Source organism: Neoarius graeffei, chromosome 18 (assembly GCF_027579695.1).
Source record: "Neoarius graeffei isolate fNeoGra1 chromosome 18, fNeoGra1.pri, whole genome shotgun sequence".
Taxonomy (NCBI): Eukaryota; Metazoa; Chordata; class Actinopteri; order Siluriformes; family Ariidae; genus Neoarius; species Neoarius graeffei.
The window spans coordinates 65,555,062-65,569,491 of NC_083586.1; the positions used below are offsets into that span (position 1 = coordinate 65,555,062).

Here is a 14,430-nt window from a genome sequence, read left to right on the forward strand (position 1 = left end):
TCATACCAAAATAAATCAAAGAAAGTAAGATTATATGATATAAAAATATTTCTTGAATTTACATATACATGTAGGGGCCTACTGAATAGAAATTATATAAATCTAGTTATTTAGTGCGGGTTAGGCACAACAAATATTGTGTGTGTGTGTGTGTGTGTGTGTATATATATATATATATATATATATATATATATATATATATATATGAGAGAGAGAGATGCAAGTAAGAATTTTTCATGGGGCGGGATGGTTTGGAACAGGTCATCTAAAATTGGGATAACATTTACCCGGGACGGGTATTTGAGGCGGGTCGTCTAGCTTAAGCTTGATTAGCGTTGTTACGCACGCAGTTTGTTTTTTCGAGCAGCTGTCAAACGCAGAGTCAACTTTACGATCTGCAATTATAATGTCTTAAGCAAGGCTGAGAAACGGTGGACTAAGACGTATTTATTTTTCTATATCAACACAATGACAGAATAAATTTGCGTTCAAAACGTACTTACCTTTCCCTCTAGACCTTTTTAGCCACGCATCCAGCATGGAGCCGCTCGCAACTCTCTTCATCGCCATTTGTGAGTCACATGATGGTATGAACCATTCACAGTCCATGGAACACTCTAAGCCAATCAGAGTACGGCTTACATATGGCACAAGGGGCAATAATGGCTGCACTCATGTCAAGGATGTAAACAAAGTTGACGCGGCAACGGACATACAGTGGTGCTTGAAAGTTTGCGAACCCTTTAGAATTTTCTCTATTTCTACATAAATATGACCTAAAACATCATCAGATTTTCACACATGTCCTAAAAGTAGATAAAGAGAACCCAGTTAAACAAATGAGACAAAAATATTATACTTGGTCATTTATTTATTGAGGAAAATGATCCAATATTACATATCTGTGAGTGGCAAAAGTATGTGAACCTTTGCTTTCAGTATCTGGTGTGACCCCCTTGTGCAGCAATAACTGCAACTAAACGTTTGCGGTAACTGTTGATCAGTCCTGCACACCGGCTTGGAGGAATTTTAGCCCGTTCCTCCGTACAGAACAGCTTCAACTCTGGGATTTTGGTGGGTTTCCTCACATGAACTGCTTGCTTCAGGTCCTTCCACAACATTTCCATTGGATTAAGGTCAGGACTTTGACTTGGCCATTCCAAAACATTCACTTTATTCTTCTTTAACCATTCTTTGGTAGAACGACTTGTGTGCTTAGGGTCGTTGTCTTGCTGCATGACTCACCTTCTCTTGAGATTCAGTTCATGGACAGATGTCCTGACATTTTCCTTTAGAATTCGCTGGTATAATTCAGAATTCATTGTTCCATCAATGATGGCAAGCCGTCCTGGCCCAGATGCAGCAAAACAGGCCCAAACCATGATACTACCACCACCATGTTTCACAGATGGGATAAGGTTCTTATGCTGGAATGCAGTGTTTTCCTTTCTCCAAACATAACACTTCTCATTTAAACCAAAAAGTTCTATTTTGGTCTCATCCGTCCACAAAACATTTTTTCCAATAGCCTTCTGGCTTGTCCATGTGATCTTTAGCAAACTGCAGACGAGCATAAATGCTGTTTTTGGAGAGCAGTGACTTTCTCCTTGCAACCCTGCCATGCACACCATTGTTGTTCAGTGTTCTCCTGATGGTGGACTCATGAACATTAACATTAGCCAATGTGAGAGAGGCCTTCAGTTGTTTAGAAGTTACCCTGGGGTCCTTTGTGACCTCGCCGACTATTACACGCCTTGCTCTTGGAGTGATCTTTGTTGGTCGACCACTCCTGGGGAGGGTAACAATGGTCTTGAATTTCCTCCATTTGTACACAATCTGTCTGACTGTGGATTGGTGGAGTCCAAACTCTTTAGAGATGGTTTTGTAACCTTTTCCAGCCTGATGAGCGTCAACAACGCTTTTTCTGAGGTGCTCAGAAATCTCCTTTGTTCATGCTATGATACACTTCCACAAACATGTGTTGTGAAGATCAGACTTTGATAGATCCCTGTTCTTTAAATAAAACAGGGTGCCCACTCACACCTGATTGTCGTCCCATTGATTGAAAACACCTGACTCTAATTTCACCTTCAAATTAACATCTAATCCTAGAGGTTCATATACTTTTGCCACTCACAGATATGTAATATTGGATCATTTTCCTCAATAAATAAATGACCAAGTATAATATTTTTGTCTCATTTGTTTAACTGGGTTCTCTTTATCTACTTTTAGGACTTGTGTGAAAATCTGATGATGTTTTAGGTCATATTTATGCAGAAATATAGAAAATTCTAAAGGGTTCACAAACTTTCAAGCACCACTGTACATGACATAGTGGATGTAATTTACGTTCACAACTTTTTTTTGCCGTCAGAAATATTTAATATTAAATTTTGTGACTCGACTGACAATAGCCGGCGGCATAACAAGCAACAGACGGTGATTTGCCTCCGGTGACCGGCTACTTTTGAGACCGCTGCTGTTTTATTCTCTCCACATTCACTGGGTTTTGAGAAACTGAGCATTTTTATTTTTTTGCAAATTTGATAGGCTAGGCAAGTTTATTTGTATAGCGCATTTCATACACACAGGCAATTCAATGTGCTTCACAAAAAATAAAAGCATAAGAACAGTAACAAAGAATTAAAGTAAAAGTGAAATCATTAAAATCAAAATTAAAAAGAAATTAAAATAAAGAATTAAAGTAAAATCATTAAAATCAAAATTAAAAGAAATTATGTTAAAGGAAATTAATTACACTTTAGGTAAAAATTAATCAAGTGAAAGCATCTGAAAACAGCTTCGTCTTGAGCCTGGATTTAAAACTAACAACAGTAGGAGCATTTTTGATCTCATCTGGAAGTTGCTTCCAAAGCTTAGCAGCATAGCAACTAAAGGCTGCTTCACCACACTTCGTTTTGACAGCTGGTATTACTAGCAAGGTTTTCTCCTGTGATCTTAGAGACCTAGTTGGTGCATATAATTGAAACATATCCAGTAGGTAGCTGGGTCCCATCCCATTTAATGTTTTAAATAGAAGAAGTAATGCTTTAAAGTCAATTCTATAGCTCACTGGGAGCCAGTGCAGAGACCTTAGGATTGGAGTGATATGGACGACCCTTTCTGTTCTTGTAAGAACCCTTGCTGCTGCATTTTGGATTAGTTGAAGCTCTTTGATGGTCTTTTTTGGAAGACCTGTGAAAAGGCTATTGCAGTAATCAACCCTACTGGAGATGAAAGCATGAATAAGTTTTTCTAGATCATGCTTTGACATGAGACCCCTGAGTTTAGAAATGTTTTTTTAGGTGATAGAATGCAGACTTTTTTACCACTTTCATATGACTGTTGAAGTTAAGTTCACTGTCAATAAGGACACCAAGGTTTTTGACAGTATCCTTTGCTTTAAGCCCCTTATGGCCCTTTTCCACTACCCTTTTTCAGCTCACTTCAGCTCGCTTCAGCTCACTTCAGCCCGACACGGCTCGCGTTTCGACTACCAAAAAACAGCACGACTCAGCTCGCTTCAGTCCTGCTTAGCCCCTAAAACTCGCACCGTTTTGGAGTAGGGCTGAAGCGAGCCAAAGCGAGCCGAGTGAGGCTAGGGGCGTGAGCAGACACTCCCCTGTGCACTGATTGGTGAGGAGGAGTGTCCTCACATGCCCACACACGCCCCGCGAGCACGCTGGGATCTGTAAACACCGTAAACCCGGAAGAAGGAGAATTACGAGAATTATGAAGCCTTATGCACCTCGCCTCATCTATACGCTCTTGCCAGTATCTGTTGGCGTTGTCGGTGACAACAAGCCACAGCACCAAGACCAGCAACACTAACGACTCCATGTCCTCCATGTTTATTGTTTACTATCCGGGTCGTGAGACTACCGCTTAAAAGCTCACTGATGTCACTGTTTGCGCTGCTTAACGACATCACGTGACGTCCACCCACTTTCGCTAACTTCACCCAATGTGTCCACCCACTTCCAGCCAGCACGGTTCAGCGCAGTTGTAGTCGAAATGCAACTCCAACAGCCCCGCTCAGCTCGACTCAGCACGGCACGGCTCAGCCCGACTCAGCCGCGTTTGTAGTGGAAAAGCGGCATTAGTTTCAAGAACAGTGGCAATCCTAAGCCTTTCCTCCTTTTTGCCAAATATAATTACTTCAGTTTTATCTGCGTTCTGCTGAAGAAAATTGTGAGACATCCATTTGTTAATTTGGTCAATGCATCTATGAAGAGACTCAAGAGGAGCATAGTCATTAGGTGACATAGCTAAGTAAAGCTGAGTGTCATCTGCATAGCTATGGAAGTTTATTGAGTTATTCTTAATAATTTGTCCAAGTGGGAGCATATAAAGGTTGAATAGTAATGGTCCCAGGATTGAGCCCTGGGGAACCCCACAGTTCAAGGACACGGGTGATGAACTGTGGCCTCCAATGGCCACATAAAAAAATCTTTGTTGTAGGTAAGATTTTAACCAGTTGATTACTATACCAGTAAATCCAACCCAATGCTCCAGTCGATGTAACAGTATGGAATGATCTACCGTGTCAAATGCAGCACTTAAGTCTAAAAGCACCAAGACTGATGTTTTACTAGCATCAGAATTAAGACGTAGGTCATTCATGACTTTAGTAAGAGCTGTTTCAGTGCTATGATTGGCACAAAAACCTGACTGAAACTTATCAAAACATCCATTTGATGTCAGGAAGGCAGTTAATTGATTAAAAACAATTTTTTCAATTATTTTACCAATGAATGGCAAATTGGATATGGGCCTGTAGTTGTTGAGTACTGAGACATCCAGGTTATTCTTTTTCAGTAAATAAAAAATTTAGAAATAAAAACTTTATACAAAACATCAACAAAATTATTTAAACTTAGAAAGGAAACAAACCAGCAAAATGATAGGAGCAATTTGTGAAAAATGCAATAATAATTATTGGGGGAAAAAAAAGGTATGTTCTTACCATAAAATACTTTGATTCCATAATTTTTTATTTTATTTTTTGGGTGATCATCTTTAGGGTTTTTGGCAGTTTGGCAATGTAAAGGTGCATTACCGCCACCGACTGGGCTGGAGTGTAGAACAGGTGTTATGGGGGGGGACAAAAAAGTATATTCTTTTAGCCATTTCTGTTTATTTTAAATATTTGATCAGCTTTGGGGTTTTGTTTTCGAGTAGAGGTGGGTGTTTTTTTTTTGTTTTTTTTTTAAATACCGTCCTTGGTTGGTTCAGCAACACGCGCTGTCATTTTGTTTTTCTCTACTCATGGTATATGAGTTGATAGCCTAGTAGTAGAGTAGCCAATCAGAGCGTGCGATCGCTCGTATCTAGTGAATGTGGATACAATAATTCACTTTACATGTAACAAATATAGAATATATGAAAGTTTACCTTTTTTAATTAATTTACAAAAAAATAACTTTTCCACAATATTCCAATATTTTGAGATGCGCTACTATTTTATTTAGGCTGTAACACATACTAGTACATGATAGAGGTTTAATTAGGACACTCTTATATGGGATATGTGTTTTAAGAATATGACTTAGAATCAAATTACTGTCTGATAACTGATAGATTGATGGGTAGTTTTGGTTTTGACTGTACATTTATGCTACCTTTAATCTCTGTCCTCAGGTTAGCGAGTTGCCATTTCTCCCAGAGCAGCTGTGCTGAACTCGCTTCAGCCCTCGCATCAGTTTCATCTTCTCTGAGTGAACTGGACCTGAGCAACAACGACCTGCAGGACACAGGACTGGAGCAGCTCTTTGCTGGATGCGAAAATTCATTCTCTAAACTGCAAATTCTGAGGCAAGTATTGATTTAACTACAAAAATCATTTATTTACTGGAATTCCATTATTATAGGAAAAGCCATCCACTTGGCACACAAACTGTTAATGTTAATCTCTTGATCGTTTTGTGAGCTGCTTTCAGAGTTTTGTACGCGAATGTAAATTCTGAAATGTTTGTTTTCGGCTGTGTTCTAAATCCAGGTTGAGCTGGTGTAACCTCACAGAGAAGAGCTGCTCATTCCTGTCCTCCGTTCTCAACACTTTACGAGAGTTGGACCTGAGTAACAATGACCTGCAGGATTCAGGAGTGAAACTCCTTTCTGAAGGACTCAGCAATGAACAGTGCAAACTGCAGATACTGAGGTTGGTTTCCAAATGACACTCTAAAGCGAAACTGTGTTCGTCAGGATGTCGCTTTCATTTCTTCCTTTGTTTGTTTTAGGTTGTCTGGTTGCATAGTGACACAAGAAGGATTTTCTTTCCTGGCATCTGCTCTGAGTTCAAACTCGTTATCAGTCCTGAGCGATCTGGATCTGAGCTACAATAATCCAGGAGATGAAGGAGAAAGGCTGCTCTCTGATCTACTGAAAAACTCAAGCTGCAAACTGGAGACACTCGTGTAAGATTTTCTTGAAGTTCTCGAGTACACTCTAGCTCTCCCATTCCAACCATGTCTTCATGGAGCTCGCTTTGTCATGCTGGAACAAGTTTTCGTCTCTTCGTTCCATTGAAGGGAAATTGTAATCCAAAGTGTAAAGTCTTTCAGGGATGTGATTTTTCCGCGAATTCGCGGAATTCCGCTTTTTTCACCTCAAAACTTGAAAAAAAAAATGTTTCCGATTTTTCCCTCAAATCCACATTCGTATCCTATTCGTTCCAACTTTGTTTGAAAGATAGCAGCCTCGGATTTGCATCTTTATGCCTCGATCACGGAAGCTGCCATCTTTCAACTCTTTGTTTGAAGCGAGCGCGTTCATTGGTTGTTACAGAGCGATGGGCCAATCACGTACCTCGTTTCATCTCATTGACGTAATTACGTCATTTACGCAATTACGTCATTGAGATGAAACGAGGTACGTGATTGGCCCATCACTCTGTAACAACCAATGAACGCGCTTGTTAGCTGTACGTAAGCTCGCTTCAAACAAAGAGTTGAAAGATGGCAGCCTCCGTGATCGAGCGTAAAGATGCAAATCGAGTTAAAGAAATCGACAGAATAGTGAAAAACAAGTTCCGCTGGGAATGGTTGGGGAAAGAGGTTGCTACAGACGTTGGACATAAGACTGTGAGACATTTGTTCAGCGATTTCGTTCTTTGGGGAGAGGGCAGAGGTCTCTGGCTGTCAAGTTTGGGGATACTGTGACCTCCCCTGCCCGAGCTACGAGCGTCCAAAGTCGGGCTGGAGCCCGGGATAGAAACGAAACCTAAGCGGAGCGCCGCGGCTCGCCTCGGGGCGAATTACGTCCCAAGGCGCGGGGCTAGCGGGCCCTGCAACGCGCTGGTTCTTGGGGGGGGTGAGTGAGTGAGTGTGTGTGAGAGTGAGTGTGTGTGTCAGAGTTGCATGTTGACCATTAAATTGGCTTGAATTTGTTAATCATGACAAGTTTTTTCTTGTGTGTTTTGCTTGCCATTTTAGTACAATTTTTAAGTCAGAAAACCCCAAAACCCAGGAGCTTTGGGGGGCTTCCCCCCTTGTCCCCCCACCAGGGCGCTGCCCTGGACCAGCTGGGGGCCTGTGGCCCCCAGACCCCCGCCTAAAATTTTCAGATAATTTCACCAGCCCCAAATCACATCCCTGGTCTTTCTATATAATTGTGTGCTTCCAACTTTGGAGGAACAGTTTGGGGAAGAGCCACATATGGGTGTGATGGTTGTGTCCACATTCTTTTGGCCATACGGTGTAAATATAATACACTGTTAGAAGTGTATTTCAAATAATTGTACATTTAATAATGTGCTTCTTTGATTGGATTGTAACTCTAAAATTCTTCTCTTTCTACAGCATGGAACCAAAAAGTGAGCAGTATATCAAAGCAGGGATCAAAAAGTGTAAGTTCCTGTGCCTTTTTTTTTTATGTTTGCTTCTTTTCCTCTCTCATTCTCTCTTTTGGTCCCTCTCTGGCTTACCTTCACCTTTTATAGCATTAGTGACATCTGAATCTGGTCAAAAATTCAAGTGCCTCATTTTAATCATTGGAGAGTGTTTCCAAACAAAAACTAGAAGCACTTGGAGAGCGCAAACCTCCGCCTTAACCCTAATGCACAATGGGAAAGAATCCATTAAAGCTAGACTGCCTTTCAGATTTTTCAAGTGTAGGTCATAAAAAGACTTTTCCCCAACACCCAATTATTTTTGGTTAGTAACCAAAAGCTACTGAATTCGAATCACAGACTTCCAAATGTATTAGGTTTTTTTGTTTAAATGGAGCAATTAATGAATTTTGGGCCACGTGTCCCTAAATTCTCCACTGTTTTTTTTCCTGCGTCACGATGTCCCAATTCAAGATGCATGACGTAGCATCACGTGGTGGGCTTTCCCCGTTCACGCAAGGCATTGTGGGATACAAATTTGAAACAGGAGAGAAAAATGGAGGACGTGAGTGTGCGAATGAAACGTGAAAGAGCGACTACAGTGACGGAAAGAAAGCGAGAAGAAAAGACGTTATGTTCTATACGAAGGAAAGGAAACGCAGGACCAAACTAATAAATATGGGCGCTCAGCGAGCACCTCGGTATGATCAGCTGTTCGTTTAGCGACAGAATGATGGAACTGTCAGTGCACGCTCAAAGGGAAACCTGTAGATGGCAGTAATGCAACACTGTGGATGCCAGCTGCCGTAAAACCCAAAAGAAGAAGAAGAAGGTAAACCTGCGCATGCGCACACGGACTTCCTCTGTCTGCTTGACTGCGCCAAGCGAGCGATTTCATGCACATTATTTGCTTTAATCCCCTCAAATTAAATAACTTCCCAGCCACAGAATGGCCTGATATTTTGTGAGATATTACAGAAATAAACAGATATCACAATCACCACATTTCAGACGCAACTAAATTTCACCGGTTTTATGAAATCGAAAGGCCGTCTAGCTTTAAAAAATTCCTGGATCCACATACATATCTGGATTTGCACCAAAATCTAATCAATTGTTCCTTGGCCCATGGCTCACTTTTTCATCAAAAGCTGTTCACTACTTTGAGTTGTCTTGCTAACAGACAAACAAACAGAGAAATCAAACCGACAATAGCATAACTTCCTCAAACATCACTTTAGTGCGTTATACTGCATTGAAGGTAAGTAGGAAGGAGGACTCGGGGGAGACAGGTAGACTTTGACAGAGCTTCAGGCAAACTTTGGACACTCAACAGAAAAAGCAAAATAAAAAACCGTCCCAATATTTTGAGGTTTTTCACCTCACTTAAAGGTGCAGTACGAGATTTTGGAATAACGGTTCCCGCAAGCCATATTTTGAAAAGAAACAAGCCCGCCCTCGCCATGCTCCCACCCCCCGCGTCTCGTTAAGTTTGGAGGGACCTTTTTCTGTGCATTTCTGTCTCTCCCTGCTCAGCGCGCGGGTGGGGGAGGGGCTGCTCGCTCTCTCACACATACACACTAGAGGTCTGCGCAGGTCGGATTTTTCAGTCCCGCCCGCGCCCGCATTGTGCAGTCCCACTCCCGCCAACGCCCGCAAAGAATTATGATTTTCAGTCCCGCCCGCGCCTGCCATATTTTGTCCCGCTCCCGCCCGCAAATCCCGCATGATGCAGACGTTCGCCTTATTTCTCAGGAAAGTTCTTGTCTTGACACAGCGTGATGGTGCCCCGCCCCCTACTTTGAGTGGATTTGAGCATAAATATCTACAGCTCACGTTTGTTATTGTTTACCTTGTTTCTGAATTCAGCATGTAATATCTCTAATAATAATAATTAGTGCTGTCTAACAATTAAAATATTTAATCGCAAATTATCACATGAGAAACCATTGTAATTCTTTGATCAGCATAAAAAAGTGAATGGGCTTGCTTTGTACCAATGTTTTGTTTTGTTTTTTGCAAAGCAGAGCTAGTAAAAGAAGTGAATTGATTTACTGCTTGCGTTAGTCTAATAACTTTAATCAGAGAGACAGGTTACACAGTGACGGTAGGCTTGACTCAATGCTATCCCAGAAATCCTTCCTGTAATATGCAAATTTGGCTGCCTCTGATTGGACAGCCAAATTTGCATATTACAGGAAGGATTTCTGGGATAGCATTGAGTCAAGCCTACCGTCACTGTGTAACCTGTCTCTCTGATTAAAGTTGTAGACTAACGCAACAAGTAAATCAATTCACTCATGATTTTCTTGCTAGCTGGGTGTGAACTGCGAGTCGTTAGAGTGATCAAAGAATTTCCCCTTAGGGTGATCAATGGCAAGTTTAAGATGCCATTTCTCACGCAATCTGGCAACCTGACTTTCTCTACAAATTTAGGCATCTTAAAATGTTTTTATTAATACCAAATAAAATATGCAGCATAAATTATATATGATAGATATAAATTAATAATTTATAAATTTTATTTCAAGCACGTTTTTAGTTGGCGGGACTGCAGCTTATCACCGCTCCCACCCGCACCGCATATGTGCACTCCTGCTCCCGCCCGCGCACGCGTATGTGCACTTCCGGTCCCGCCCGCGCCCGCAATGAGCTTTCAAAATTTGTCCCGCACCGCAGTGCTTTGCGGCAGGTCCCGCAAGTTCCGCAGGACTCCCGTGGGAGTGCAGGGCTCTAATACACACACACACACACAGAGAGAAGGGCCGGGCTGTTCGCGGGCTTCAGTCTGATTGACGTGTCACTATCCAATCATTTTGAGGTGGTACCTCGATATGATTGGATGGCGTTTTTCCTTTATTTTACACTGTAGACTGGATTAAAATATTTCGTTTTTGGGTCAAACCTTCTATTGTACTGTTTGCAACATGGGTGTGAGGAGCTTTTCAAGCAATATGGTAAAAAATATTCCTGAAAAAAATCTCGTACTCCACCTTTAAGTATATTAACACTTTCCAAGCCCATGCGCTGGTGTGTGTTGTGTGATTTTTGTCATCTCTGTCCCACTCTCTCGATCTGGTTCACAGCATTCTATCTCTAGCACGCATGTAATAACTCGCTGTGATCACACACAGGTGAGATTCATCATGTGTTACCTGCCAAATCCTCTCCATCAGGAGCTGATGCTCAACCATGCCAGTGCTGCCACATGCATTATAAAGTATTTTTTCATCTAAGTAAAAAACAACAAAAATTAAAATATGCATTGAGGATTTTGCAATTAAAAATACTGGGGAAAATCTTACTGTAAGGAATAAAACCTTGTCTGACAGTAAAATAGTGAATAATATGGTGGTGTGGAGGAGCAGCATTATTGTTATACCACCCTAAACTTGATCTTTTCTTTCTTCTGAATTTGTGAAGACAAAAAAGCAGCTTCTCATCTGACCATAAAGAGTGAGCTCCTCTGTCCTGAAGATGTTGGAAAACTTAAAAGTTCCAGCTTTACCTCTGACTTTTACAAAGCCCTGACACTGGAGACTCCTTCCATAAATATGAAATAAATGTCTCCTTCCAGAAGCCTTCACCATACCAACAATTACATACTTTTTTTATTCTGTTTATGTGGAGCGTCTTCCATACAGTACATGTGCCATAGAGTACATGTACCTGAGAATGAGCTGTTACTATCGAAACGATAATGTGTGATCATTAGAGCCACCAGACAGGTCAGGGATAAAGTTCTGGAGAAGTTTAAAGCAGGGTTAGGTTATAAAAAAATATCCCAAGCTCTGAACATCTCAAGAAGCACTGTTCAAGCCATCATTCAAAAATGGAAAAATATGGCACAACTGCAAACCTACCAAGACATGGCCGTCCACCTAAACTGACAGAGCGAGCAAGGAGAGCACTGGTCAGAGAAGCAGCCAAGAGGCCCATGATCACTCTGGAGGAGCTGCAGAAATCCACAGCTCAGGTGGGAGAATCTGTGCACAGGACAACTAGAAGTCATACACTCCACAAATCTGGCCTTTTTGGAAGAGTGGCAAGAAGAAAGCCATTGTTGAAAGACAGGCATAAGAAGCCATGTAGGGGACACAGCAAACATGTGGAAGAAGGTGCTTTGGTCAGATGAGACCAAAGTTGAACTTTCTGGCCTAAATGCAAAGCGCTATGTGTGGCGGAAAACTAACACTGCTCATCACCCTGCACACACCATCCCCACTGTGAAACGTGGTGGCAGCATCATGCTATGGGGATGCTTTTCTTCAGCAGGGACAGGGAAGCTGGTCAGAGTTGATGGGAAGATGGATGGAGCTAAATACAAGGCAATCCTGGAAGAAAATCTGTTGGAGGCTGGAAAAGACTTGAGACTGGGAAGGAGATTCACCTTCCAGCAAGACAATGACCCTAAACATACAGCCAGAGCTACATTGGAATCTCATCTCATTATCTCTAGCCGCTTTATCCTTCTACAGGGTCGCAGGAGCCTATCCCAGCTGACTACGGGCGAAAGGCGGGGTACACCCTGGACAAGTCGCCAGGTCATCACAGGGCTGACACATAGACACAGACAACCATTCACACCTACGGTCAATTTAGAGTCACCAGTTAACCTAACCTGCATGTCTTTGGACTGTGGGGGAAACCGGAGCACCCGGAGGAAACCCACGCGGACACGGGGAGAACATGCAAACTCCACACAGAAAGGCCCTCGCCGGCCCCGGGGCTCGAACCCAGGACCTTCTTGCTGTGAGGCAACAGCGCTAACCACTACACCACCGTGCCGCCTACATTGGAATGGTTTAGATCAAAGAATGTTCATGTGTTGGAATGGCCCAGTCAAAGTCCAGACCTAAATCCCATTCAGCATCTGTGGCAAGACTTGAAAATTGCTGTTCACAGACGCTCTCCATCTGATCTGGCTGAGCTTGAGCTATTTTGCAAAGAAGAATGGGCAAAAATGTCAGTGTCTAGATGTGCAAAGCTGGTAGAGACATACCACAAAAGACTTGCAGCTGTAATTGCAGCAAAAGGTGGCTCTACAAAGTATTGACGCAGGGGGCTGAATACTAATGCACATCACATTTTTTCAGATTTTTATTTGTTTAAAATGTTGAAGACCATTTATCATTTTTGTTTCACTTCACAATTCTGTGCTACTCTGTGTTGGTCTATCACATAAAATCTCAATAAAAAACTTTTAAGTTCGTGGTTGTAAGGTGGAAAAATGTGAAAAAGTTCAAGGGGTATGAATACTTTTGCAAGGCACTGTATTTATATTTATTGCTGATCCAGAAAAAAAAAAATCTCTTGTCATGAAAAAGACTTATTACAGTTAGACTAATGCTCATGCTGGGCTGTACCTGGTCAAATATGATACTTTTATAAAATAAATAAATGTTTTCCATTTCTGCAGATGCCTGTGAGCTCACATTCGACCCAAACACAGCCAACAAACACCTGTGTCTGTCTGAGGTGAACAGGAAGGTCTCATACACGGCCCAAGCCCAGCAGTACCCAGATCACCCTGAGAGATTTGAGATGTACGAACAGGTTCTGTGTAACGAGAGTCTGAACCATCGCTGTTACTGGGAAGTCTATTGTGAAAGCTCCTCATCAGACATTGGCATCACGTATTCTAGTATTGGGAGGAAATCGGAAGACATACCAGTGTTGGACAATCAGGTGAAGCTTGGGTTAAACGAGGTCTCCTGGGTGCTCACGTGTACCAACAAACGCTACACTGTCCAGCACAGTTCAGAGGCTCTTGACATCAACATGCCAGCCTCAGACAGGATAGGTGTGTATCTGGACTGGCCTGCTGGACGACTGTCCTTTTACAGAGTTTCGCCAGATGCGCACACACTTGCACACATGCACACAATCTGCACAGTGTTTAAGAACCCAGTGTATCCGGCGTTTGGCGTGGAAAATGGCTCTGTGACTTTGTGCCAGCTGGATTAAAGGGCAAAATAAAGGAGTGAAGTATAGCGACAGTGTTAATTTTTTTTTAATGTACTGTGTAGCTGATTTTTTTAAAATGAAAGTCTGCCATTATTGCTGTTTACAAATTAAAATGATTTGGCCAAACATTTTTTTACAATTGCTGTGATGACCTGGCGACGTGTCCAGGGTGTAGTCCACCTCTCGCCCATAGTCAGCTGGGACAGGCTCCAGCTTGCCTGTGACCCTGTACAGGATAAGCAGTTACAGATAATGAATGGATGGATGGATTTTTACTGTACAATTGTAAGAGTTTTATACAAATCAGAAAAAGTTGTGATGGTGTGGAAAATGCAAATAAAAAAGAAAGCGGTGATTTGTAAATGTACTTTGATTTGTATTTCATTGCAGACAGAATGAACGCGAGATATTTCATGTTTTGTTGGTCAACTTCATTTCATTTGTTAATATACATCCATTCCTGCGTTTCAGTCCTGCAACACATTCCAAAAAAAAAAAAAAAAGTTGGTATGGGGCAATTTAGGCCTAGTAATAAGGTAAAACAATTAAATAATGATGTGATTTGAAACAGATGACTGTAATCATGATTTGGTACAAAATCAGTATCCAGGAAAGGCCGAGTGTTTGAGGGG

General features: G+C 41.8%; 1 protein-coding gene across 3 annotated transcripts in view; it reads left to right on the forward strand.

Moving 5' to 3' along the window:
* LOC132866478 (NACHT, LRR and PYD domains-containing protein 12-like) overlaps positions 1–14,161 on the forward strand; it is a 47,946-nt gene extending 33,785 nt beyond the window's left edge. For all 3 annotated transcript variants that reach the window (XM_060899267.1, XM_060899268.1, XM_060899269.1), the window contains exons 9-13: positions 5,644–5,817; positions 6,002–6,163; positions 6,243–6,419; positions 7,803–7,849; positions 13,251–14,161. In XM_060899267.1, coding sequence (XP_060755250.1) covers positions 5,644–5,817; positions 6,002–6,163; positions 6,243–6,419; positions 7,803–7,849; positions 13,251–13,798 — 1,108 coding nt within the window. In that variant the 3' untranslated portion in view covers positions 13,799–14,161. The remainder of the gene's footprint in view (positions 1–5,643; positions 5,818–6,001; positions 6,164–6,242; positions 6,420–7,802; positions 7,850–13,250) is intronic.
* Positions 14,162–14,430: the final 269 nt, after the last annotated feature.